Source organism: Copadichromis virginalis, linkage group LG1 (assembly GCF_057382275.1).
Source record: "Copadichromis virginalis isolate Kocher_CV1m ecotype Utaka linkage group LG1, C_Virginalis_male_GT1.1, whole genome shotgun sequence".
In the NCBI taxonomy this organism is placed as follows: domain Eukaryota; kingdom Metazoa; phylum Chordata; class Actinopteri; order Cichliformes; family Cichlidae; genus Copadichromis; species Copadichromis virginalis.
The window spans coordinates 40,807,120-40,832,532 of record NC_140618.1 but is presented as its reverse complement, the minus strand read 5'-3'; the positions used below and the strand labels follow the sequence as shown (position 1 = coordinate 40,832,532).

The 25,413-nt window shown below is 41.7% G+C and overlaps 1 protein-coding gene across 1 annotated transcript in view; it reads left to right on the top strand.

The window, feature by feature from the left end:
• LOC146719306 (CD82 antigen-like) overlaps positions 1-25,413 on the top strand; it is a 43,634-nt gene that overhangs the window by 5,756 nt on the left and 12,465 nt on the right. The window contains exons 2-4 of the mRNA XM_085463184.1: positions 12,649-12,721; positions 15,117-15,189; positions 25,155-25,276. Coding sequence (XP_085319310.1) covers positions 12,653-12,721; positions 15,117-15,189; positions 25,155-25,276 — 264 coding nt within the window. The 5' untranslated portion in view covers positions 12,649-12,652. The remainder of the gene's footprint in view (positions 1-12,648; positions 12,722-15,116; positions 15,190-25,154; positions 25,277-25,413) is intronic.

Genomic DNA, 25,413 nt, shown 5'->3' with positions numbered 1-25,413 from the left:
AATATGCACATGCAAATATCAGGACCAACTTAAAGCTCTTCTGCTGCCAAGTGCTTATGTTGCTTGGTAGAAAAACTTTAGTCTGATTCAACTTTTTAGTTTTTTGGAACCCAGCCTATGCAGTGCAGTGGTAACAATCAAATACATGAAGGTCAGGGAGGAAATCTATCATATCATATCATATCGTATCATTCCATTCCTTAGTCTGTCAGACATGTAAGAGTCATAATAAAATTGTCTGACTGTATTTTAACTGCTTTTATAGTATGCTTTAAAAAGTTTTTTGCTGTTTTGAGTTTTTCCTGCATGCAAAAAATATCTGGTACCCATCCCAACAGGTTTTGGCCTCCAATCAAAGGAAGATTGTAATAAAAAACATTTTTACCCAGATTTTTTAAAATGGGGCTTTAATTTACTCAAGCATAAAAACATTTCTGTATTGTCAAATGGCCAGAAACAAAAGGAAAATGCATGACAAGGTAACAAAGACTCAGTGCTCTAACTATAGGCAGACCAATCATGCTTTTCAAATAAAAAGAAAGAGAGAGAGAAAGAAGACGATGATGAGCCCTGATATGGAGCCTCATCCTCCTTTTTCCTTCTCCTCCATTGCCATCCACCTGCATGAGCACATAAGCTAATGTGCTATAACCCAACTCCACTCGCAACAATCTTCTCACGTTTCTGAATATAACCCGTAACTGTAATTATCTCATTCCAGTATAATTTCACTAAAATGGTGTTTGATACGATAGTTACAGTACTACTTTTAGAAAAGTATCCTGTCCAATACTTTCTTTGTGAGAACAGCTGGTAAGAATGAAAACAAAAAGAAAAGAAAGAAAAGACATGTTATCTGGAGGGTCTGCTGTTTAACAATGCGTTCTCCAGATTGCCAGAAATTTATGCAGATCTGCTGACCTGACGGCACATTGGCCCTGGACTCTCTTCCTATCTGGGTTGGGTCTTGCCTGATTTGGTAGACCCAAGGGCGTAGATTTGGCATGGACGGAAGGGACATGTCCCCACCAATATCCAGCGATTATTGAATTTTCCCCACCAATAATTTGATCTCTTCGAGCAAAGACAAACAAACCCGATAGAAAGAAAAAAAAAACGATCTGTCAACGTCTCATTCACCCAGCGGTGCATAAAGAGTTAAATTACGTTCTCTACCCACCAGGTCATTCAGTGTTCGCTTAGTGCTAATGCATCAGAGATGTTGGTGTAACTGAAGTAATGTTGTTAAGTCCTTAAGGTCATATTCTTTTATTGTCATGACTGTATTTGAAGCTATTTTTGAATGATACCTGATTTATATGGAATATGGCTGAAGTAAACTAAAGCCTAAAATACTCAGTCATTTGTTTAATAGTAATTTAACATTATATAATTCAAATATAAAACTTTGAATTGTGATTTTAAATGGTTTAAAAGCATGTAGAATAGCATATGTAGGCAAGTATATTTCTCCTTTTTTTTATCAAGAAGCAAAGACAAAAAGGAAAAAGAAAGGAAACACGGCAGGGTTCGGTGGTTGAATCATCCGTCCCCACCAACGCCAAAACCAGATCTACGCCCTTGGGTAGACCCCAGCCTCTATCAGTCTGGTGCTTAGAGCTTGTTCTTGTGCTGCCATGATTAGTGCCTCTGGGGTGTCTTTTAGTTCTTCTTTCTCGTGTTTCTGCTGCTTGAGATATTCATTAATCACATAATCAGTTGTGGCCATCTGTCTGATGTGCTCATGTTGTTGGATAGTGGTTCTGACACTCACTACCGTAATCCTCGGCCTCCTTCCGCTTAGTGTTCTGGATTTGGAGATAAACCCTCCATGTATGGTAAGGAGCCTTCTTGTCTTGATGTTTGTGGCATTTGCCATAGAATACCAGAAGTGGCAGGTCCACCACTGGCATCCTATGCTTTTTACAGATTAGAGCCTGTTTACTATGAGCACATATGACAAACATGAAAGCTTCTGGGTAAGATGTGGAGTATTTATGCTGCTTTTAATGTCGTTCAACATGGTGGTGGGTCAGTGATGGTCTGGGGAGGCATATCCATGGAGGGAAGCACAGACCTCCACAGGGTAGGCAGCAGCACACTGACATTAGACATCGGGAGGAAGTCCTTGCTGTTCTTACTGACTCTTTTCTGTATGCTTGACTTTACAGATTTATTATTGTTAGTATTATTATTGTTAGGATAAGTTTTAAGTTGCCTGGAAGGAATAATCATGTCTCTACAAAGTGCAGTATAAGAACATATGACATGAGTAAGTGTGTCCAAATCATTCTAGCAAATCCCTTATCCCAGTGTGTGCAGTCATAATACTCTTGCAAGCAGAGCACAAATTGTTCTGTCCAGTTCTTTATCTCCTTCATCTGTGCTTTCTGTCTTTTTAAGACTGCTTTATAAGTGGGCACGGTTGTGGTCTGCAGTACCAAGTGGAGGTAGCGGGTAGTGGGACTAACTTGTACAGTGAGGCAACGTTTTGTCTAGTAGGACTGTCTGGTAGGACAGGAGACATCCATACATACATTTGTCCAACAATGGCCTTGTAGTACCATATCACCCTACTAGAGCACTTCGCTCTCGCTCTGCAGGCCTACTTGTTGTTCCTAGAGTATTTAAAAGTAGAATGGGAGGCAGAGCCTTCAGTTTTCAGGCCCCTCTTCTGTGGAACCAGCTTCCAGTTTGGATTCAGGAGACAGACACTATCTCTACTTTCAAGATTAGGCTTCAAACTTTCCTTTTTGCTAAAGCATATAGTTAGGGCTGGACCAGGTGACCCTGAATCCTCCCTTAGTTATGCTGCAATAGACGTAGGCTGCCGGGGATTCCCATGATGCATTGAGTTTTTCCTTTCCAGTCACCTTTCTCACTCACTATGTGTTAACAGACCTCTCTGGACTGAATCATACTTGTTATTAACCTCTGTCTCTCTTCCACAGCATGTCTTTATCCTGTCTTCCTTCTCTCACCCCAACTGGTCGCTGCAAATGGCCCCGCCCCTCCCTGAGCCTGGTTCTGCTGGAGTTTTCTTCCTGTTAAAAGGGAGTTTTTCCTTCCCACTGTCACCAAAGTGCTTGCTCATAGGGGGTCATATGATTGTTGGGCTTTTCTCTGTCTGTATTATAATAGGGTCTACCTTACAATGTAAAGTGGCTTGAAGAAAATGTTGTTGTGATTTGATGCTGTATACATAAAATAAAATAAAACTGAATACTGATAGAAGTTAAATAGTCTTTAAGCGAGACGTGATTAAAATCATCTAGAATGAAGTTAGGTGCCTCTGGTGAAAGTGATTGCTGTTTATTCACTACATCACTGCTGTTATAAAAAGCTGTGGGAACAGGTAAAATGGACAAACTGATACTGATAAAAGTTCAACATCTGCTGTGCAGATTAGTTCCATGACAGTCACAGAGTTACAGTTTCATTCAGTAAAATAAAGACATACGTCGCCTCCTTGAGTTTTCTGGATCACCTCGGCCTTTCGATCTAGACAAAAGGGTAATCTGAATCCCTCCAGAAAAAGGTCTGAAATCCTGTTTGGCCCCACTAAGCAATGTCTCTATAAAGGCTAAAATGCCACAATCTCTAAAATCCTTTTAGAATCAATGTTTCCCTGGAGCGCACTCAGTTTGCTCCTCAGAACGTTGGCCATGATAACCAAGAGCAGGGGAAGCCGGGTGTTTTCTCAGGAGCAACTTTACGCCAGCGTGTTTATCCTGCTTCCTCCTCCTGCGTGACTCACTAGGGATAATTTTGTGTGGAAGAAGAGGCATATGACATGTGAAATGCTCATTTATATGTGAGTGTGCACAGAGCCTGGACCAAAAAGCCTAGTTTAACAGATATAGCTGATAACCACCACTGTGATACTTACTGTCTCGACTGGGCTTGCCAAGTCAATTAATGCAAAGAAAGCCTCGCTGTGTTGAGCTTCTTTCATAGTATACCCTTGTGCCCCAATCTCACAGTGTGTTGCGTCACTGAGAGCTGCTGAGCTATGTAGGGTTGTGCCTGGTACTAGCAGAGGCTGGGAAAAAGGAGGAGGGGGTAGAAAAGGAGAGGCAGGAGGAGAGTTAAGTCTGCTTGTCGTGTCTTAGTTTTATTCATTTATTACGTTTCAGAATAAAACCAAAGGCTGACTGTGTTTCAGCTTTTTTGTCAGCTCTTTGTATAATTAAGACTCCATTGCTGAAGAAATAGCATGTTCAAGTGCATTTAAAGTTTGCTGAACAACATTTAGACTGTCTGTGAAATACTGGGGAGAGTCTGATCAGATCGGACCAAAATTTAACTGTTTGGATGCCACAATACAGATCCTGTTTGGACGTCAAAAGCCACTGCGTATCACCCCCAAAACACGATACCAGCAGTGACGTTTGAAGGTGGAACTATGCTGTAGGGCTGTTTATTGGCATATGGCACTGGCAGTCCTCTAAAAATCGAAGGAAGGATGAATGGAAAAATGTACCCAGACATTCTTGATAAAAATTGACTGCCATCTACCAGGATGATGAAGATGAAATAAGGGTGGATCTTTCAGCAATGCAATGATCCAAAGCACACAGCCAAAGAAACTGTCAACTGGTTTCAGAGAAAGAAAATAAAGCTGCTAGAATGGCCCAGCCAATCACCTGACATGAATCCAATTGAAAAACTCACAGTTCACAGAAGGTGCCTTCAGGATGTGAAGGTTGTTTGTGTGGAAGAATGGGCCACAATCACACCTGAGCAATGCATGCAACTAGTTTCTCCGTACGGGAGTCTTGAAGCTGTCGTCACCAACAAAGGCTTCTGTACAAAGTAATAAATACATTTCAGTAACAGTGTTCAATATTGTTCCTTGTGCCATTTCTCATAATGACACATAATTTATGGACATCTATTGTTTGATTTCTTTGCATGTGTGGATTGGATGGGTTCTTACCAGCAACCGGTGAGAGTTTCATCTCAGTAGCGCCTTTCCAAATATATTGAATGCCAGAGTTACTTGAGTGGCTCATAAAAAATGTCTATGCTTTTGACTTTCACTTTTAGATCGCCCAACCCCGCTAACAATTTGTCCTTAAAAGATCCAAAGTTTGAAATCAGACCATAGAAGATCGGCTTAATTGTGTGTGTGTGTGTGTGTGTGTGTGTGTGTGTGTGTGTGTGTGTGTGTGTGGTTAGACAGTCACTTCAATCTGACTTTGCTACAGGAAGTCACCAAAATTTTTCTCACTGGATAGTCTCTTCCCACTGCCATCACTGCAGGTACCACCCTTTCCAAGCTGGAACAAACACTGGTGTAACCGATTTACAGTAACAGGAAAGTGGGTCGCCCACAGGGCTCCACTGCCAGGGGAAGCATTGAGCAAGTTTTCCATATCTCACCCAGATTTCCATAGATTTATTGGACAGTAAATGCCACTACTCTGTGGAGTGAGGGCTGATTGATGGTCCATTCAGGTTGGTTTGTTTTTTTCCCCCACAGATATGAGCCACCACACAGAAGTAATTTGCAGTTTGGTACGGCAATCCAGTAAGTTACACCTGCAAATAGAGAGAAAATTGGCCATGACGATTTGCACCTGCTCTACCAGGTGTAACAATTGAGTTTAACATCCAGGCATCCATGAAAACGGAATTTATGACATTTAACAGAGTTAGAAGTTAGCAGGGAGTTAGCTCGCTAGCTTCTATCTAAATACAATATAGCATGTCCTGACTGCGGGGTTTTGGAAACAAATTAAAACGTACAGCTCTGTTATCACTTCCAGCATAAATGAAGACAGAAAACTAAACAGCAGTGACGTTTGTAGGGTTACTGAAGTTTGGCTAGCTGGTATATAATGATGTGCTACGTGACCGCTAGCGACACAGCTATGTTAGCATAATATAAACAAGCTAACTTTTTTCCACTGGATAAAAGTTAACGTGAGTGTTCTCGGTGGTCAGGAACAAATGTAATCGCATGGCAGGATGCTGTAAAAGGACCAAACTTCAGCCAGGAGAACAACTGAGATAATCCATCCACAATACGAGGTTAGTCATTCATATACTGCTGCATGGGCTGGGCTGTAGTTACATCCTAAGGTTTTAAAAACTGAGCTTAAATAAATGATTAGCGGTAATAAAAGCCGAGGGAGGTCAACAGTGATCACTGACTGTTTTAGGAGCTTTTTGAGATCAAATAGAAGAAAATACAAAACATTAAACATGTTAACAACACATAGTTAACACATAGCCATATTAAACGCAGACTACTTTAGGCCCGGAAGTAGGATTCGTCACGTCATCACTTAACGACCAGATAACGAAGGGAGTGGACTGGACACCACGTGGTCAGACACTCCTCCTCCGTGATATATGTGGCCTTACGCTCTCTGACAGCTTTCAGCTGATGTACACAATGGCCTCCTTACCTGCTGGGACAAAATGGCCCGCAGCCTCTGGCACTGCTCCATCCACTGGACCAGATCTGGCTCCACATTTTGGGTGAGCTCAGTCAAGGGACTGGATAACTCTGCAAACCCAGGCACAAACCAACAGTAGTACCCAGCCAGCCCCAAGAACCTTTTTTGGTCTTGGGACGCGGGCAGGATGCGATGGCTGTTGTTTTCTCCATCTGAGTGCATCCACTCTGTCACACCTGCAACTGTTGCAGAATGCTGCGGCACAGCTTTTAACTGGTAAAAAGATAATTTGAGCATATTACTCCAGTTCTGGCCTCCTTACATTGGCTTCCAATTGAATTTAGAATCTATTTTAAAATCCTTTCACTGGTTATAAAATCCTTAAATGGTCTGGCGCCTCATTGTCCCCCCTCATTCACTCCGGTCAGCTGAGCTGTTGCTCTCAGTCAGTAGATCACGGCTGAAACTTAGAGGAGACTCTACTGTTGCCCCAAAGCTTTGGAATGATCTTCCTCTTCACATTAGGCAATCTGCATCAGTGCTGGTTTCTAAATCCAGATTAAAAACTCATTTTTATTCACTGGCCTTTGACTCAGTGGGTAACTGACAGTTATTTTATTGCTGTTTAATTATTGTAGTTATTATTCTTTTTGTTTTTTTGTACATTTTATGTTTCTGCTGTACAGCAGTTTTGTCAGCCACTGCACACTTCTGCAAGTTGGCTGAGTAACTTGGCGAGTAACTTTGAGCTAGAAGAAGAGAGTAATACAAGCACTTTGTCTCCTGGTGAAGGGCCACGCTGCAGCCACCTCTCCGCCGCATCCTGCAGCCGGCGGGTGAAGGCAAAAAGTTGGTCCTCCGCCTACATATGCCCCCCCCTCCCCTTCCCCCGCTGGGCCATGATAGCCTTACAAACATCCATGAAGGTGATTGGCTGGGCCATTCCAGCAGCTTTAATTTCTTTCTCTGAAGCCAACTGAGAGTTTCCTTGGCTGTGTGTTTGGGATCATTGTCTTGCTGAAGCATACTCCCTCATTTGGTCTTCATAATCCTGGTGGATGGCAGCCGATTGTTATCAAGAATGTCTTGGTACATTTTTCCACTCATCCTTCCTTCAACTTTATGAAGGTTCAAGGTTCAAGGCTCTTTATTTGTCACATGCATAGTTATACAAGTATAACACACAGTGAAATGTAGCCTGACGCGCTCCTCGACATGTGCAAAAATTGGGGGGGGGGGGCTGTAGAGGAAGAACATTATATATATATATATATATATATATATATATATATATATATATATATATAGCTAGCAGCTGGATAGCGTAGTGGTTAGACTACACGCCTTTGGAACAGAGGATCGCAAGTTCAAGTTCGATTCCTGCCTGGGGCGTCTGTATCCAGTAAGGGTCCTAAGGCTAGAACCCCTATGCTAAGCAAGCCTACCGCAGACATGAGCGAGACAGATAAATATGAAGGCATGCCGGCTCGGACGTCGCCCGGATCAACAAGGTCCGCGTCAGGTGTTGAGGAACCAGGGCACCCTGACGAAAAGTGGGCTACTGGAACAAGAAGGCATCGGTGGGCAAGAGACGAAAACAGGGCGTTGTTGGAATGCTACTACGCAAGTAACCCCGGCGGAAGGGGCTACATGAATAGGATGAGGGACCTATGGATTCTTCGATACCCAACATCCACAATGACGGCGAAACAACTAGTAGCTCAGTGTTCCAACATTCGAAAGAAGGGACTGCTCTCACAGCTAGAGATTGACGAGGTACAACACAAATGCTACGGCAAGGAGGAGTCAGGACGCCAGGTCAGGGGGGCGATATCATCACCCCCACCCGAGATTGGGTACATAGCCCCAAGTGCGATAGGAGAAGGATCGTTGAGTGCGAGAGGAACTGACCTGAAAAATAGGATCATGGCCAAGCTTGAAACCTGGATCCCCCGTAGCCGGTTACCAAGATTACGTGAAGTACCCTCAGAAGGTCTGCTAGATGATGTTAATGCAGCACTACGGGCAATACCTACAACCACGATTACCGACACTAACAAGCTGATCTACAATACGGCAGCAGTGATCAGTGAGATGCTTGGCTACAAGTTGAACAGCGACAAGGGGCAGTACCCTCCATGGAGAAGGAGGCTAGAGGGCAAGATCAAAGTAGCACGGAGGGAGGTTAGCCAACTAACGGAGTTGCAGAAAGGTGCGACAAATAAGGTGCCTAAGAAATACAGCAAGCTGTCCATACCTGAGGCCTTGGAAACTGCCAAGCAAAGACTCACAGCCTTGGCCAGCCGCTTGAGGAGGTACACCAGAGAGATAGAAGGCAGGAGAATAAACCAGCTGTTCTCCACAGAACCAGCAAAGGTGTACTCTCAGTGGCAAGGGAACAATAAGAGAACAGCACCACCAAGGCTGGAGACGGAGCAATACTGGAAGAGCATATGGGAGAAGGATGCAACCCATAACGGCAATGCTCAGTGGCTAGAGGATCTGAGGGCAGACCACAGCGACCTCCCTGAACAGGGTCCAGTAACCATCACAGTGGCAGATATCCAAGAAAGGGTCTCCAGTATGAAGAGTTGGACAGCACCAGGGCCCGACATGGTTCACGCCTACTGGCTGAAGAAGCTGACTGCACTCCACGAGCGTCTGGCAGCACAAATGAACCAGCTGCTAGTTAACGAGAGACACCCGGAATGGCTAACTGAAGGCCAGACGGTCCTGATCCCCAAGGACCCCAAGAAGGGACCGGTCCCCTCCAACTACCGACCAATAACCTGCCTCAGTACTACATGGAAGCTCCTGTCAGGCATCATATCGGCTAAGATGAACAGGCACATGGGTCAATACATGAGCGGGACACAGAAAGGAATTGGCAAGAATACCAGAGGCGCAAAACACCAGCTACTGGTAGACAGAACAATCAGCCGAGACTGCAAGACCAGACTGACCAACCTGTGCACTGCCTGGATTGATTACAAGAAGGCCTATGACTCAATGCCCCACAGCTGGATACTGGAATGCCTAGAATTGTACAAGATCAATGGGACCCTAAGAGCCTTCATCAGGAACTCAATGGGGATGTGGCGTACAACACTAGAGGCCAACTCCAAGCCCATAGCACAAGTCACCATCAAGTGCGGGATCTACCAAGGAGATGCTCTGTCCCCACTGCTGTTCTGCATAGGCCTGAACCCCCTCAGTGAGATCATTAACAAGACTGGCTACGGATACCGACTACGGAACGGAGCAGTTGTCAGCCACCTCCTGTACATGGATGACATCAAGCTGTATGCCAAGAGTGAACGAGACATCGATTCACTGATCCACACTACCAGGCTATACAGCAATGACATTGGAATGTCGTTCGGACTGGAGAAGTGTAGCCGGATGGTAACAAAGAGAGGGAAGGTAGTCAGAACTGAGGGGATTGAACTACCAGAAGGCAACATTGCAGACATAGAGGACAGTTACAAGTACTTGGGGATCCCGCAGGCGAATGGGAACCATGAAGAGGCCGCTAGAAAAGCTGCAACCACCAAGTACCTGCAGAGGGTCAGGCAAGTCCTGAGGAGTCAGCTGAATGGTAAGAACAAGATCCGGGCCATCAACACGTACGCCCTACCCGTGATCAGGTACCCTGCTGGGGTAATAGGCTGGCCAAAGGAGGAGATAGAAGCCACTGACATAAAGACAAGAAAGCTCCTTACCATGCATGGAGGGTTTCACCCCAAGTCCAGCACCCTGAGGCTGTACGCTAAGCGGAAGGAAGGGGGCCGGGGACTGGTGAGTGTCAGCACCACAGTCCAGGATGAGACAAGGAACATCCAAGAATACATTGGGAAGATGGCCCCAACTGACCGAGTGCTCAGTGAATACCTCAGGCAGCAGAAACCCAAGAAAGAGGAGGGAGACGAGGAACCATCATGGAAGGACAGGCCCCTGCACGGTATGTACCACCGGCAGATAGAGGAGGTGGCTGATATCCAGAAATCCTACCAGTGGCTGGACAAAGCTGGACTGAAAGACAGCACAGAGGCACTAATCATGGCAGCACAAGAACAAGCTCTGAGCACAAGATCCATAGAGGCTGGGGTCTATCACACCAGGCAAGACCCCAGGTGCAGGCTGTGTAAAGATGCCCCAGAGACAATCCAGCACATAACAGCAGGGTGCAAGATGCTAGCAGGCAAGGCATACATGGAACGCCATAACCAAGTGGCCGGCATAGTGTACAGGAACATCTGTGCCGAGTATAACCTGGAAGTCCCGAGGTCAAAATGGGAGATGCCCCCAAGGGTGGTGGAGAATGACCGAGCTAAGATCCTGTGGGACTTCCAGATACAGACGGACAAAATGGTGGTGGCTAACCAACCGGACATAGTGGTGGTAGACAAACAGAAGAAGACGGCCGTAGTGATCGATGTAGCGGTTCCGAATGACAGCAATATCAGGAAGAAGGAACACGAGAAGCTGGAGAAATACCAAGGGCTCAGAGAAGAGCTCGAGAGGATGTGGAGGGTGAAGGTAACGGTGGTCCCCGTGGTAATCGGAGCACTAGGTGCGGTGACTCCCAAGCTAGGCGAGTGGCTCCAGCAGATCCCGGGAATAACATCGGAGATCTCTGTCCAGAAGAGCGCAGTCCTGGGAACAGCTAAGATACTGCGCAGGACCCTCAAGCTCCCAGGCCTCTGGTAGAGGACCTGAGCTTGATATATATCATCCACAACACTACACACTAACTACACAAGACAACACATTAAGTACACACTCCAAACACGCTAAACGTCACAAATCTCTCACATCTCAAAACTCTCTCTCTCTCTCCGTCACTCCTAAAACTTCCCCCTCTTCCTAAACAACCAAATGTCATGGTGCCATATCATTTTTTGATTGGTTGACATTTTTCCACCAACACGAAAGGGCTGATTTTTGTTTGTTTTTTTATTTTTTTGGTCATATGCAGAGAGTGCTCGCTGCGCTGTCCTTAGACGTTAAACATGACGAAACTATTGAGAAAAAAACGCGTATATATCGTTTATCATGACTCTGGTTTTACCTCAGCCAAACAGCAGCATTCATGCGATTGTTTTGCCGCCTTATCTCGTGTTGTGCCAAAAAGTTATCGCCCAGATTACTTACAGCTACTTCCGTGCAACTGATATAAGATGCAGTAAGCTGAAGACAGCTTCAGCCGCCTGTTTGTTGAAAAATAGTAACACGACCGCACCGCATTTTCTTGTTAGTAACGGTAACGGCGTTGTAACGATAGGAATAGTAATTATTTAGATTACTCGTTACTGAAAAAGGTAACGTCGTTACTTGTGCAGAGCATTATTAAATCTGCCCTGTGGGCTCCGTTATTATTGAGGTCATACTCAAATAAGTATTTAGATTTTGTTTTAGAGCTCACATGGGAACTGCAATACAAAAGCAGACTGGGAATCAATATTTTTTTTTAAGTTACCTGATGGGTTTGCAGTGTTTCCGATATTATAGTCAAACTTTAGAAATGTGTTCATAATGAAGACGTGCAGTCATCTACTTCAAATCACCTTCATGTAGTTTGTTGTTTGTTCTTCTCTCAGTTCTGTACTATACAATGTTGAAATGTCAAAATGCTTCAGTTAATGGGAAAGTTGATCAATTGCAACACTGATAACAAGTCCACACAGTCTGTTTTACTTTAATGTCTAACTGTTGTGTTAGGTATATTTTGTATAACTCCCTACAGCTAGATTTAGGATGACTGGGAAAGTACTAACTCTTGTCTCACTCTTTTTGTTTTGTTTAATTAATGGGGCTTAGAAAGATCGAAAGATCGAGCTTGAAGGATAAACCGCCCGCAGGGGCGTGCTGGGTGTTTTTTTTTTTTTATATATACATACATACACATTGGGTGAATGTGCAGTAGTAGCAGCAAGCAGGTGAATTCTGTACATTAATATGAATAGACATCTGACTGCCAGTGCAGTCTCCCCATGCTCACAGATTGAGGTCGTACTGGTTTTGCTGCTGTAATCTTTTAGATTTGAGCCCCTGGTCCTGATCTGATCATCATGATCCACAGTGGTCTCTAATTCTTACAGCATCTGTCGCCACTTCTTTACATCAAGATTATCCCTGATCTAAAGCTGTTACAATTAAACTGCATCCTGTAATAATCTCTGCTTCTGGGGCTGTTAATGTAAATTTCTATTATGACTCTTCATTTGTCTCATGTTCACAGATAAATGACCATGGGGAAAGGCTGCATGACAGCGAGCAAGTACTTCTTGTTCTTCTTCAACCTCATCTTCTTTGTAAGTATTTTAAATTTACTAGTGACTCATAAAAGTGTTCTGTTTCAGAAAAATGCACCTTTAGGATGGTGTTAGAGCAGCTGTATGTTTGTGATTGAGTTTATTACTCCATTCAGTTCACGTCAGTTTGATTTAATATTGCACCAAATCACAACAGGAGTCGCCTCAAGGCGCTTAATATGGTGAGATAAAAACCTGACAATAACAAAGTACATTTGATAACACATAAGTAAGCATGGGGAAACTGTCCAGCTTGTATTGTAGAATATCATGCTTTGGCCTAAGATCTACTTTTTAGAAGAATTTTATAAATCTTAGATTTTGTCAAATGGTGCTAAATAGAATAGAATAGAATAGAATAGAGTTTATTTTGAACATGTAAATATAACTAAAATGACAAAAGATTAAACCACTGACAAGTGGTTAGGGACAGATCATCTTCTTACAATGATTTGTAAGCATACTCCCTCATTTGGTCTTCATAATCCTGGTGGATGGCAGCCGATTGTTATCAAGAATGTCTTGGTACATTTTGCCATTCATCCTTCCTTCAACTTTATGAAGACTGCCAGTGCAGTGTCAATGTCAGTTACATTGATTTGTAAGAAGATAATGCAATGTTATGTTGGGATACCAAGGGCCCAGGCATTTAAGGCATTCCTGTCCAGGGTGTACTCTGCCTTTTGCTCTGTGACAGCTGAAATAGACTTTCCAACCCCTTAAATTGGATAAGCAGAAGAAAAAGGATGGATATATAAATATGGTTTAAAGTAGCGCTTATTTTGCTCTGACAGTGTAAGGCAGTTTAAGGCACTAACATTAACAGTCCACCAAAGTGACCAATCTTCCTTTGGGCTCTGCCCTCCAAACAGTGAAAAGTTAAGTTAGTTTATGCAAGCAGGATTCAGCTTTGAGCACATTAAGCAACCTATCTGCGCGAAACTGTAGCAGTGAGTGCAACGCAGACACTCTCATATGCATGATGGCTTTTTTGTGCAAGTGGCTGTGAGTTCTATGCATGCATGTTATAAAAATTAACATGTAAGGAATTTAATTGTGCTTGCAATAGTTTGGGGGTGGTTTTCGCGCACTGAACTTTTGGCATACACTACTGGTCAAAAGTTTTAGAACACCCCAATTTGTCCATTTATTTATTGCAATTCAAGTCGTTCATGTCCAATGAATAGCTCGAAATGATACAAAGGTAAGTGGGTGAACTGCCAGACCTTTTTTTTAAAAAAAAAAGGTAAGGTTACCCAGAACTGAAAAGTAATCTACATGTTAGAATTATACAAAAAGGCTTTTCAAAATGGGTTAACAATTTAAAGCTGTTCTGCAGCAATGGAGGTTCATCAAGCCTTGAGAGCTGGTGCTACTAATTCCTACAGCTGTTTCAACTGTTTTAGATTACTTACAACCCCCTCTGTGTGCATATTAGCAGTGTTGGAACGCACTGTAAAAATCAGCTGAACAGTCTTGTACTGCAGAAAGTAGTGCGTTGCTGCAAAAATGGTGAGAGGGCCATTATCAATGGAGACAGACCATCATAGCAAAAAGTCAAGGTGTCATTGAGTACAGTTTCATTCACCACTCAGAAACAAACTCTGTCCGGCAGATCTAAAGCCACAACTGAATCAGAGGACAAGTTTCTGAGAGTTAACAGGTTGTGTGATATGCGTAAGCAAGTCTCAGTTTCAACTATGAAGACAATACTTTGAGCTGCAGGTTTGACAGGACGAGTTGCATTGGATTTCTATTGTGGAAAGAATGCCACAGGTGTGTTCAGCTGTTATATCTGCCAAAGGTGGCTACTTTGATGAGTCAAAGATTTAGAATACGTTTTGGGCTATAAGTCGATTACATGATTCCCTTTTTTAACTCCAATGGCTTATTTGTACTATGCTTTCTTTTCAGAGTGCAATGTGATGTTAAACTGCATAATTTTCAATAAAAAATTTGAGAAAGTGGGATGTAAATGTAAATGTAATTCCAAACAAACATAGACAAACATGTTGTTGGCTTGTTGGCTAATATTTAGGAATATTCAATACAGCAACTTTTAGTCAAAATAAAGGTAAAATGTCAAGAAATTAATCAACTCAGGACAATTTGCGCTGTTGCATTAAAACTCTTAATAGAGTGGGTTTTCATTGTACCTGCATTTCACCCTCTGCATTTGCAGCTTCCACTGTGTTCCTATTTGTTCTGACAGATACTTCTGAAAACACATAATTTCATGCTTCTCATTAGTGAGTTTTTAGAACCCATTTTGATCAAAGTGTTTTTTTAAATACATGAAAATCATGGAAAGGAAGTGGTGCTTGTAACTATCAAATTTCTTGTGACATCCTTTCATTCTGATAGTTCTCATGCAGTTCTCATATGTATCCTCCAGCTGTTTGGGGCCGTCATCGTTGGCTTTGGATTTTGGATTCTCCTGGACAATCAGACTTTCATCGTTGTCCTGAGTAAGTGCTTGATCAGGTTTGAGGTCATCTGTACTTCTCTGTGTGTTTGAACCAGTGGTGGGAAGTAACGAGGTACAAATACTTTGTTACTGTACTTGAATGAATTTTTAGGTATCTGTACTTGAGTGTTTATTTAAATTGATGGTTTTCAGGGTTTTTATTGTTGACATGGTTTCCCTGAGTCTTTTCCCATGTTGTAGTTGTGTGTCTTATTTTGAAAGAAGTATTTACACGTTACCATAGCAGCCAGAGAGCATTAAGGGGCAGATAGGAGGATCTAACTCTTCATATTGTTGGCGCATTTCAGGCGGACGCTGCTAATAAAGTTACACAATTACACAGTGAATTCGTGTCTATTAATATATTTAAAAAATACAACAGTTTTTGTCTTGTTGGTATCATTTTATTTTGTTGTATGTATCCGCGACACCTTAAAGGCCGATCCGTTAAACCGGTGACGTTAAACCGGTCCGTGGACCAAAAAAGGTTGGGGGCCGCTTATCTAGAGCATGTATACTTGGGAGTCAAAGTGGGCTGAAAGGTACGGTGGCTGGGAAGTGCAAATCGCAACAAATTAAAAAACCACAACAAATTACAAAAACCCACAACAAATTACAAAAACCACAACAAATTAAAAAACCCCACAACAAATTAAAAAAACCCGCAACAAATTACAAAAACCGCAACAAATTACAAAAACCGCAACAAATTACAAAAACCCACAACAAATTACAAAAACCCGCAGCAAATTACAAAAACCGCAACAAATTACAAAAACCCGCAATAAATTACAAAAACCCGCAACAAATTACAAAACCCGCAACAAATTAAAAAAAACCCGCAACAAATTACAAAAACCCGCAACAAATTACAAAAACCCGCAATAAATTACAAAAACCGCAACAAATTACAAAAACCCGCAATAAATTACAAAAACCCGCAACAAATTACAAAACCCGCAACAAATTAAAAAAAACCCGCAACAAATTACAAAAACCCGCAACAAATTACAAAAACCCGCAATAAATTACAAAAACCGCAACAAATTACAAAAACCCGCAATAAATTACAAAAACCCGCAACAAATTACAAAAACCCGCAACAAATTAAAAATAAGGATAATTATTAGGCCATATATAAATAACAAAATAACTTAAAGCAAAATTGGAGAACGCAAAGTCTGAAACAAGTCTTTATATTAAGGGCCATCAGTCAAACATTACTGTTTGGTCTGGGTCTGAACAGAGCGTGTTGTGTGTGACGTCTGCTTTTGCGCATGCAGGCCACTTTGAGGGTTCACAAAGGAGCGCTTTTGCTGTCACATTTTATTTGTAGTGTGAACAAGCAGACACAAAAAATCAGATTTAAATATAAAAATCGGAATTGAGCATTAAGACCTGCAGTGTGAACGTAGCCATAGTGAGTTCAGTGCACTGATGTGACATTGTCCTGAAGGATTTAGTTATTCTCAATGGTTAAAGAAATTGCAATTATTTCTTCATATTTATTATAAATAATACTAATTATATATCTTGCTTCCATGTTTGTGTCCTGTGTCTCATTTTTTACTATAATACATTGATTAATATCAGCTCGTCTCACAGCTGCTATCCAGACTAGACGCCTTCTTTTGGTAACATCCGATACAAGAGCTGCCTCATGTTGCTTCCAGATGGGGAAAGAATGAAAAGATAAACCATTTTCAACCTTATTCCCTTGCCGGTCGTGCGATCTAACTTTACAACCGACCGCACAGCAAGTACGAACCATAGCTGGTGTTATCCGTGTACTTTCGCTCCTCTTTCGCTAGCGCTTTGTTTGGCCCAGAAACATGGCACCACAACCAAAAACCATGGCCACGCCCCCTCTCGTGACATCACGCTCCAAAAGCCCTATTAGGCTAATCGTTGCGTCACTTCCGGTATTTCAGACAATCCCTTTCCGTCAAGGATTTTTAATTTGTTGCGGGGTTTTGTAATTTGTTGTGGGTTTTTAATTTGTTGCGGGTTTTTAATTTGTTGCGATTTGCACTTCCCAGCCACTGTAGAAAGGAGTGCAGGTGTCCGTATGTTGTGGTTGCGGTACTTCAAATCTAGCTAGCATTACATGGAGAAAACATGAAGGGAGTTACATTTTTTAAGTGTCAGGTAATTTGAAATTCAAGCTTAACAAACATAAATAAACATACCAACTGTTGTGTGCAGTTTGACGCGTGTGTTGCTGAAAATAGTTGTTTGTATGAGATAAAGATGTTAGCTTGTCGTACTGTGGTTAATTTATTGTAAAGCACTGTGCTGGACTGGTGCACAGTGGCTGTGGTGTCCATGGTCAGTGTTGGTTTAAATCAACTGTAATATGCTAATATTCATTTACGTTTTGCATTTAAGTTCTCATGCAGTTCTCATATGTATCCTCCAGCTGTTTGGGGCCATCATGGTTAGATTAATTTGCTGAATCCACATTTGTACCAACAGTTTAGTAACAACACAATATACAGTGTGGAGTCAGTTTAGAAAATGGGAATCGGCCAAGACATTTTGAGTTGTGATTCTTTTCCTTATGCGGAGACACTACACAGATCTAAGGGTTCCCCACCTGCTGAATCCCTACATAACAGATTCAAACTGAGTGCATTCAATTGAATTAGAATTTATATTTAAATATTTGGATTATTATGTACTAATATTATTCTATTATATTAATATAGCACAGGGATCAGTTTCCTTTGTACAGAATTAGAAATGTCCTTCAAGGAGCTACTTTTTACTTTCCTACTTAGAGTACATTTCAGAGCCTTTACTTTTTCACTTTTACTTGAGTAAAAAAGATGCTTCAGTACTTTTACTTTTATTGGAGTATTTTTTTAGACACAGGTATCTATAGTTCTAAGTAAGAAAGTCTGTACTTTTTCCTCCTCTGGTTTTAACTTTACTTAAGTCACTTTCCTGCTCTTATTGAATAGGAGTATAAAAATACAACCTGCTGTCTTGACCAGCATTTGGTGTGAGTCCTACTAAAACAGAAATGCTATATTGTATTTTCTCCAGTGGATACTTCCCACTAAACCCCTTGTGGATTGCATTTAGGCCAAAAAAACAAGAAGCTATGATTAAGAGCCTAAATGTGGCCATGTTCTAGCTCCAAGTATCACTGTTTGTTTGTGTGACAGGAAGAAAAAAGAAGAAATGCAAACATTGGGAACCTCAGATTTTATGGTTTACTTATTTGAATTGTTAAAACACAAACTATGAAACTCAAAACTGTATCAATATATGATCAGACATAAGCATACCATTCTTATTTTGTCAAAGGATTTCATTTTTTTAACACTTTCTAGCGAATTCTGGATAATTGATTTTTGTTTTTTTTAACAATCATCAAATCCTATTTAAAATAAGGTTAAAATCTGTAAAACAAAACCAGAATCTATTTTTAGAGACAGCTTACCATGAAATCCCTTTTACAGTAATTATTTTAGTAATGAATCTATGTTTTTTACATCCAATGTATTGATACTTCTGTGACTATACATCATAGACATTAAACCGGTGCAGAGAAACTATGTTACAGCCTATGACACTGATGAGTTATAGATTTTGGTTTTAGATTGTGATTTTTGGGGGGATGGTCAAATATAATCTATAATAATTTAATCGACATGAAGTATGTGCTACAAACTGTCTGTTTCCTAAACTTCCTCAAAGTAGTAGTATGGACTATGTGTACTTTTTTATGTGGTTATTCCATTAGCAACAGGATTATCAGTAATTGATCTTAAAAAATATGTTGTAAGTATGTTGAGTTAAACCAATATATCCAGCTACTTTTCTTAATTTTTTGTTTGTTTTGCTCTTTGCCTTCAAGCTGGCTGTAGTTAAACCTTTACTCAAAAAGCATCTCTAGACCCAGCAGTCTTAGCTAATTATAGGCCAATCTCCAACCTTCCTTTCATATCAAACATCCTTGAAAGAGTAGTTGTCAAACAGCTAACAGATCATCTGCAGAGGCTTATTGAAGAGTTTCAGTCAGGTTTCAGAGCTCATCACAGCACAGAAACAGCTTTAGTGAAGGTTACAAATGATCTTCTTATGGCCTCTGACAGTGGACTCATCTCTGTGCTTGTCCTGCTAGACCTCAGTGCAGCGTTCGATACTGTCGACCATAATATCCTATTAGAGCGATTAGAACATGCTGTAGGTATTACAGGTACTGTGCTGCAGTGGTTTGTATCATATCTATCTAATAGACTCCAGTTTGTGCATGTAAATGGAGAGTCCTCTTCACACATTGAGGTTAATTATGGAGTTCCACAGGGTTCAGTGCTAGGACCAATTCTGTTTACATTATACATGCTTCCCTTAGGCAGCATCATTAGAAGACATAGCATACATTTTCACTGCTATGCAGATGACACCCAGCTCTATCTGTCCATGAAGCCAGATAACACACACCAATTAGTTAAACTGAATGTCTTAAAGATGTAAAGCCCTGGATGACCTGCTTCTAAATTCAGATAAAACTGAAGTTTTTGTACTCTATAGCTAGGGCAGGATTAAGTGATCCTGAATTCTCCCTTAGTTACACTGCAGTGCATCTAGGCTGCTTGGGGATTCCCCTTACTACGTGTTTACACACCTTTCTGCATTTAATTATTAGTTATTATTAATCGCTGGCTCTGTTCCACAGTGTGTCTTTGTCCCATCTTCCTTTTCCTAGCCCCAACTGGTCGCAGCAGATGGCCATCCATTCCTGAGTCTGGTTCTGCTGGATGTTTCTTCCTGTTAAAAGGAAGTTTTTCCTTCCCACTGTTGCCAAAATGCTTGCTCATAGGGGTTCATGTGATTGTTGGAGTTTTCTCTGTTTTCTTTCAATTACTGTAGGGTCTTTACCTTAAGATATAAAGCACGTTGAGCCATGATTAAATGAGATAATTAAGATATAACAGTCAGTGACATTGGTTTTAAAGTTTCTCATGAAGTTTTTGTGAAGTGCTTTTTTCAACTAAGGAGCTTGGAAAGAAAAGCGTCTGGACTTCTTTAACTTGCTTGAAGACGTTTCACCTCTCATCCGAGAAGCTTCTTCAGTTCTAAGGTCAAATGGTGGAGTGTCCCAGATATAAACCTAGTGGGAGTTTCCCCCCAAGAGGGACAAAGGACCCTCTAATGAATTCAGTCAGTCAGGAAAAATCACAAAAAACAAACAACGGTTATGATTATTTTAATACTTATTAGGAAGGGTTTTTTTGCATTCCTCACAGATATTTGCTTCTGCAGGTGTTCAAGTTGGGCATGATACTACCTTACACATAACAGTTATTATTAACAATAATAGTTAATATTTTCCAAATAGAAATAAAGATTTAATACTGGTATCAAAACTTAAAACTTTGATCTGGACTGTGTGTCTGTATCAGTGCAGTACAGACCAGAGGGACATGGTCTCTAAGGAATCTCAATAACCTTGCTTTAGATCAAAAGAACACTTGATGGGACATCAAAATTCTTGAGGGATACAAAATTAAAGCCCATGAATCTTTGATATTTGGGCTGATTGGGACCTGATGAATATAAAAACAAAGAATTACCAGATTTTTCTTTTTTACCTAATTTTTGCCACATATGAGGATATTCATTTAAAATTTCGATAGAAGAGTAGCAGTATAGTGTCCTCGTAAGTGGATATCAGGCCCTTGTAGAGCAAGATTTAGTATTTTGGTCTAAAGAACCCAAAATGTGATGTCCACATATGTGGACGCCAGGTCCTAGGAGGTTAAATGTCAGATGTTTGAAGTCTGACTAAAACAGAAACATTTTCATGACTAAACTGAATCTTAAACCAAAGTCATATACCAAAAGTTTCAGTTTGGAAACGCATCTGTTTGTAGTTGTTCAGTAACTGAAGAGCCATTGTTGGTTATGACATAGCAGATTGTAAATCTAACATCAGAAAGATCTTTAAAACTTACAAGGTTAACCTGCAGTAATAATATGTCAAGATGGTAAAAAGAGATAAACAGAAAGAGAAAGATGAGTTGTGTCCATGAGGGGGGAAAAGGTACAGACATGACTGAAGAGGGTTCAGTGAAGACATATAGAGACAGTGACCAAGTGTAATAGAGAAAGAATAGAACAGCGCACATCACTGAGGATGTTTGTCAGCCATGGCTGCTCAGCAGGTGCCCTCATCAGACACAGGGCTCTTTCAGCTCTGTCCAGCATCAGTATGCATCACATCAGCCTAGTGCGCTCACTCCCTTACTCATGACTCCACACTCGCAACCCACAATACATCACTGGCTGGACAAAGCTGAAAGGATAGACAGACGGCCTGATAGCACAAGTCCAGAGAGTTGAGCTCAGGAATGTGGTCATACAACGCAAACCGTATGAAATGTCTCACTTATGTACAGATTAGAGATGGATCGATCCGATATTACGTATCGGTATCAGTCCGATACTGACGTAAATTACTGGATCGGATATCGGAGAAAAATAAAAAATGTAATCCGATCCATTAAATATCAAAAAAGCACCTCACAAAACTTGCAACACCACGTAACTCGGCTCACAACCGTAGCACATCGGAGCAGTGTGGTCACGTGATAGAGCGGCTGTGTGTATTTGTAGTCTCGCTACCAAACCAGCATTTCATCTCCGAGGAAGTTATCCCAGAGAGAAGTAATGCAAGTGTGTAAGTTCATCTCTGAATGTTTGTAAAGCATTCCCACGTTAAGCTTAATAACCGATATATGGAGCGACTGCCTCTCTCTCAGGAGAGAGAGAGGCATATATATATATATGTATGTGTATATATATATATATATATATATATATATATATATATATATATATATATATATATAAAAAACACCCAGCACGCCCCTGCGGGCGGTTTATCCTTCAAGCTCGGGTCCTCTACCAGAGGCCTGGGAGCTTGAGGGTCCTGCGTAGTATCTTAGCTGTTCCCAGGACTGCGCTCTTCTGGACAGAGATCTCCGATGTTGTTCCTGGGATCTGCTGGAGCCACTCGTCTAGTTTGGGAGTCACCGCACCTAGTGCTCCGATTACCACGGGGACATATATATATATATATATATATATATATATATATATATATATATATATATATATATATATATATATATATATATATATATATATATAAACAAAGAGAGGGAAGGTAGTCAGAACTGAGGGGATTGAACTACCAGAAAGCAACATTGCAGACATAGAGGACAGTTACAAGTACCTGGGGATCCCGCAGGCGAATGGGAACCATGAAGAGGCCACTAGAACCACCAAGTACCTGCAGAGGGTCAGGCAAGTCCTGAGGAGTCAGCTGAATGGTAAGAACAAGATCCGGGCCATCAACACCTACGCCCTGCCCGTGATCAGGTACCCTGTTGGGGTAATAGGCTGGCCAAAGGAGGAGATAGAAGCCACTGATATAAAGACAAGAAAGCTCCTTACCATGCATGGAGGGTTTCACCCCAAGTCCAGCACCCTGAGGCTGTACACTAATCGGAAGGAAGGGGGCCGGGGACTGGTGAGTGTCAGCACCACAGTCCAGGATGAGACAACGAACATCCAAGAATACATTGGGAAGATGGCCCCAACTGACCGAGTGCTCAGTGAATACCTCAGGCAGCAGAAACCCAAGAAAGAGGAGGGAGACGAGGAACCATCATGGAAGGACAGGCCCCTGCACGGTATGTACCACCGGCAGATAGAGGAGGTGGCTGATATCCAGAAATCCTACCAGTGGCTGGACAAAGCTGGACTGAAAGACAGCACAGAGGCACTAATCATGGCAGCACAAGAACAAGCTCTGAGTACAAGATCCATAGAGGCTGGGGTCTATCACACCAGGCAAGACCCCAGGTGCAGGCTGTGTAAAGATGCCCCAGAGACAATCCAGCACATAACAGCAGGGTGCAAGATGCTAGCAGGCAAGGCATACATGGAACGCCATAACCAAGTGGCCGGCATAGTGTACAGGAACATCTGTGCCGAGTATAACCTGGAAGTCCCGAGGTCAAAATGGGAGATGCCCCCAAGGGTGGTGGAGAATGACCGAGCTAAGATCCTGTGGGACTTCCAGATACAGACGGACAAAATGGTGGTGGCTAACCAACCGGACATAGTGGTGGTAGACAAACAGAAGAAGACGGCCGTAGTGATCGATGTAGCGGTTCCGAATGACAGCAATATCAGGAAGAAGGAACACGAGAAGCTGGAGAAATACCAAGGGCTCAGAGAAGAGCTCGAGAGGATGTGGAGGGTGAAGGTAACGGTGGTCCCCGTGGTAATCGGAGCACTAGGTGCGGTGACTCCCAAGCTAGGCGAGTGGCTCCAGCAGATCCCGGGAACAACATCGGAGATCTCTGTCCAGAAGAGCGCAGTCCTGGGAACAGCTAAGATACTGCGCAGGACCCTCAAGCTCCCAGGCCTCTGGTAGAGGACCCGAGCTTGATATATATCATCCACAACACTACACACTAACTACACAAAACAACACATTAAGTACACACTCCAAACACGCTAAACGTCACAAATCTCTCACATCTCAAAACTCTCTCTCTCTCTCCGTCACTCCTAAAACTTCCCCCTCTTCCTAAACAACCAAATGTCATGGTGCCATATCATTTTTTGATTGGTTGACATTTTTCCACCAACACGAAAGGGCTGATTTTTGTTTGTTTTTTTATTTTTTTGGTCATATGCAGAGAGTGCTCGCTGCGCTGTCCTTAGACGTTAAACATGACGAAACTATTGAGAAAAAAACGCGTATATATCGTTTATCATGACTCTGGTTTTACCTCAGCCAAACAGCAGCATTCATGCGATTGTTTTGCCGCCTTATCTCGTGTTGTGCCAAAAAGTTATCGCCCAGATTACTTACAGCTACTTCCGTGCAACTGATATAAGATGCAGTAAGCTGAAGACAGCTTCAGCCGCCTGTTTGTTGAAAAATAGTAACACGACCGCACCGTATTTTCTTGTTAGTAACGGTAACGGCGTTGTAACGATAGGAATAGTAATTATTTAGATTACTCGTTACTGAAAAAGGTAACGTCGTTACTTGTGCAGAGCATTATTAAATCTGCCCTGTGGGCTCCGTTATTATTGAGGTCATACTCAAATAAGTATTTAGATTTTGTTTTAGAGCTCACATGGGAACCGCAATACAAAAGCAGACTGGGAATCAATATTTTTTTTAAAGTTACCTGATGGGTTTGCAGTGTTTCCGATATTATAGTCAAACTTTAGAAATGTGTTCATAATGAAGACGTGCAGTCATCTACTTCAAATCACCTTCATGTAGTTTGTTGTTTGTTCTTCTCTCAGTTCTGTACTATACAATGTTGAAATGTCAAAATGCTTCAGTTAATGGGAAAGTTGATCAATTGCAACACTGATAACAAGTCCACACAGTCTGTTTTACTTTAATGTCTAACTGTTGTGTTAGGTATATTTTGTATAACTCCCTACAGCTAGATTTAGGAGGACTGGGAAAGTACTAACTCTTGTCTCACTCTTTTTGTTTTGTTTAATTAATGGGGCTTAGAAAGATCGAAAGTCTCTTAGATTATTTTCTGAATCTTACACGACATAAAAATCACTTTAGTAAATATCTAGCATTTCATGGCATACAGGAAAAAAACATTTACACAATTACTGTGTAATTCCAATCCATGGATGTCGGGATCTGGTAGGTCAGCTGTAACATTCTTAAATTCAGTCTGACATTTGATCACGTTGCTCGGTTATAGTTGAATAATGTAAACTTACCACTGTGATGAAATCGCCTTAGAAACAAGTTACAACTCAAACATGCATGTGTGACCAATGTGCTTTGCTACTTAAACAAAAAGCATAATGTATATCCTAACAGTATGGTAGCCATAGTCACACGCTCTGACAGCTTGCAGTTTGTAACCTGAGATCTCTGTTGCTGATCCTCAGAAAACTCCACAGATGTGAAGTTGGCATGCTACATTTTGATAGGAGTTGGAGCTTTCCCCATTCTCATAAGCTTCTTCGGTTGCTTGGGGGCCATTTATGAGGTCCGCTCTCTGCTGAGCCTGGTGAGTATGTGTGTGTACCGTCCCCATTTAGACATGATAATGAAAAAATATAAATGATGTAAAGGTTTTCCTGTCAATAGTTAACTTTTGCATCCTTACTGAAGACTAGTGGTGCAACGGATCAAAAATCTCACGGT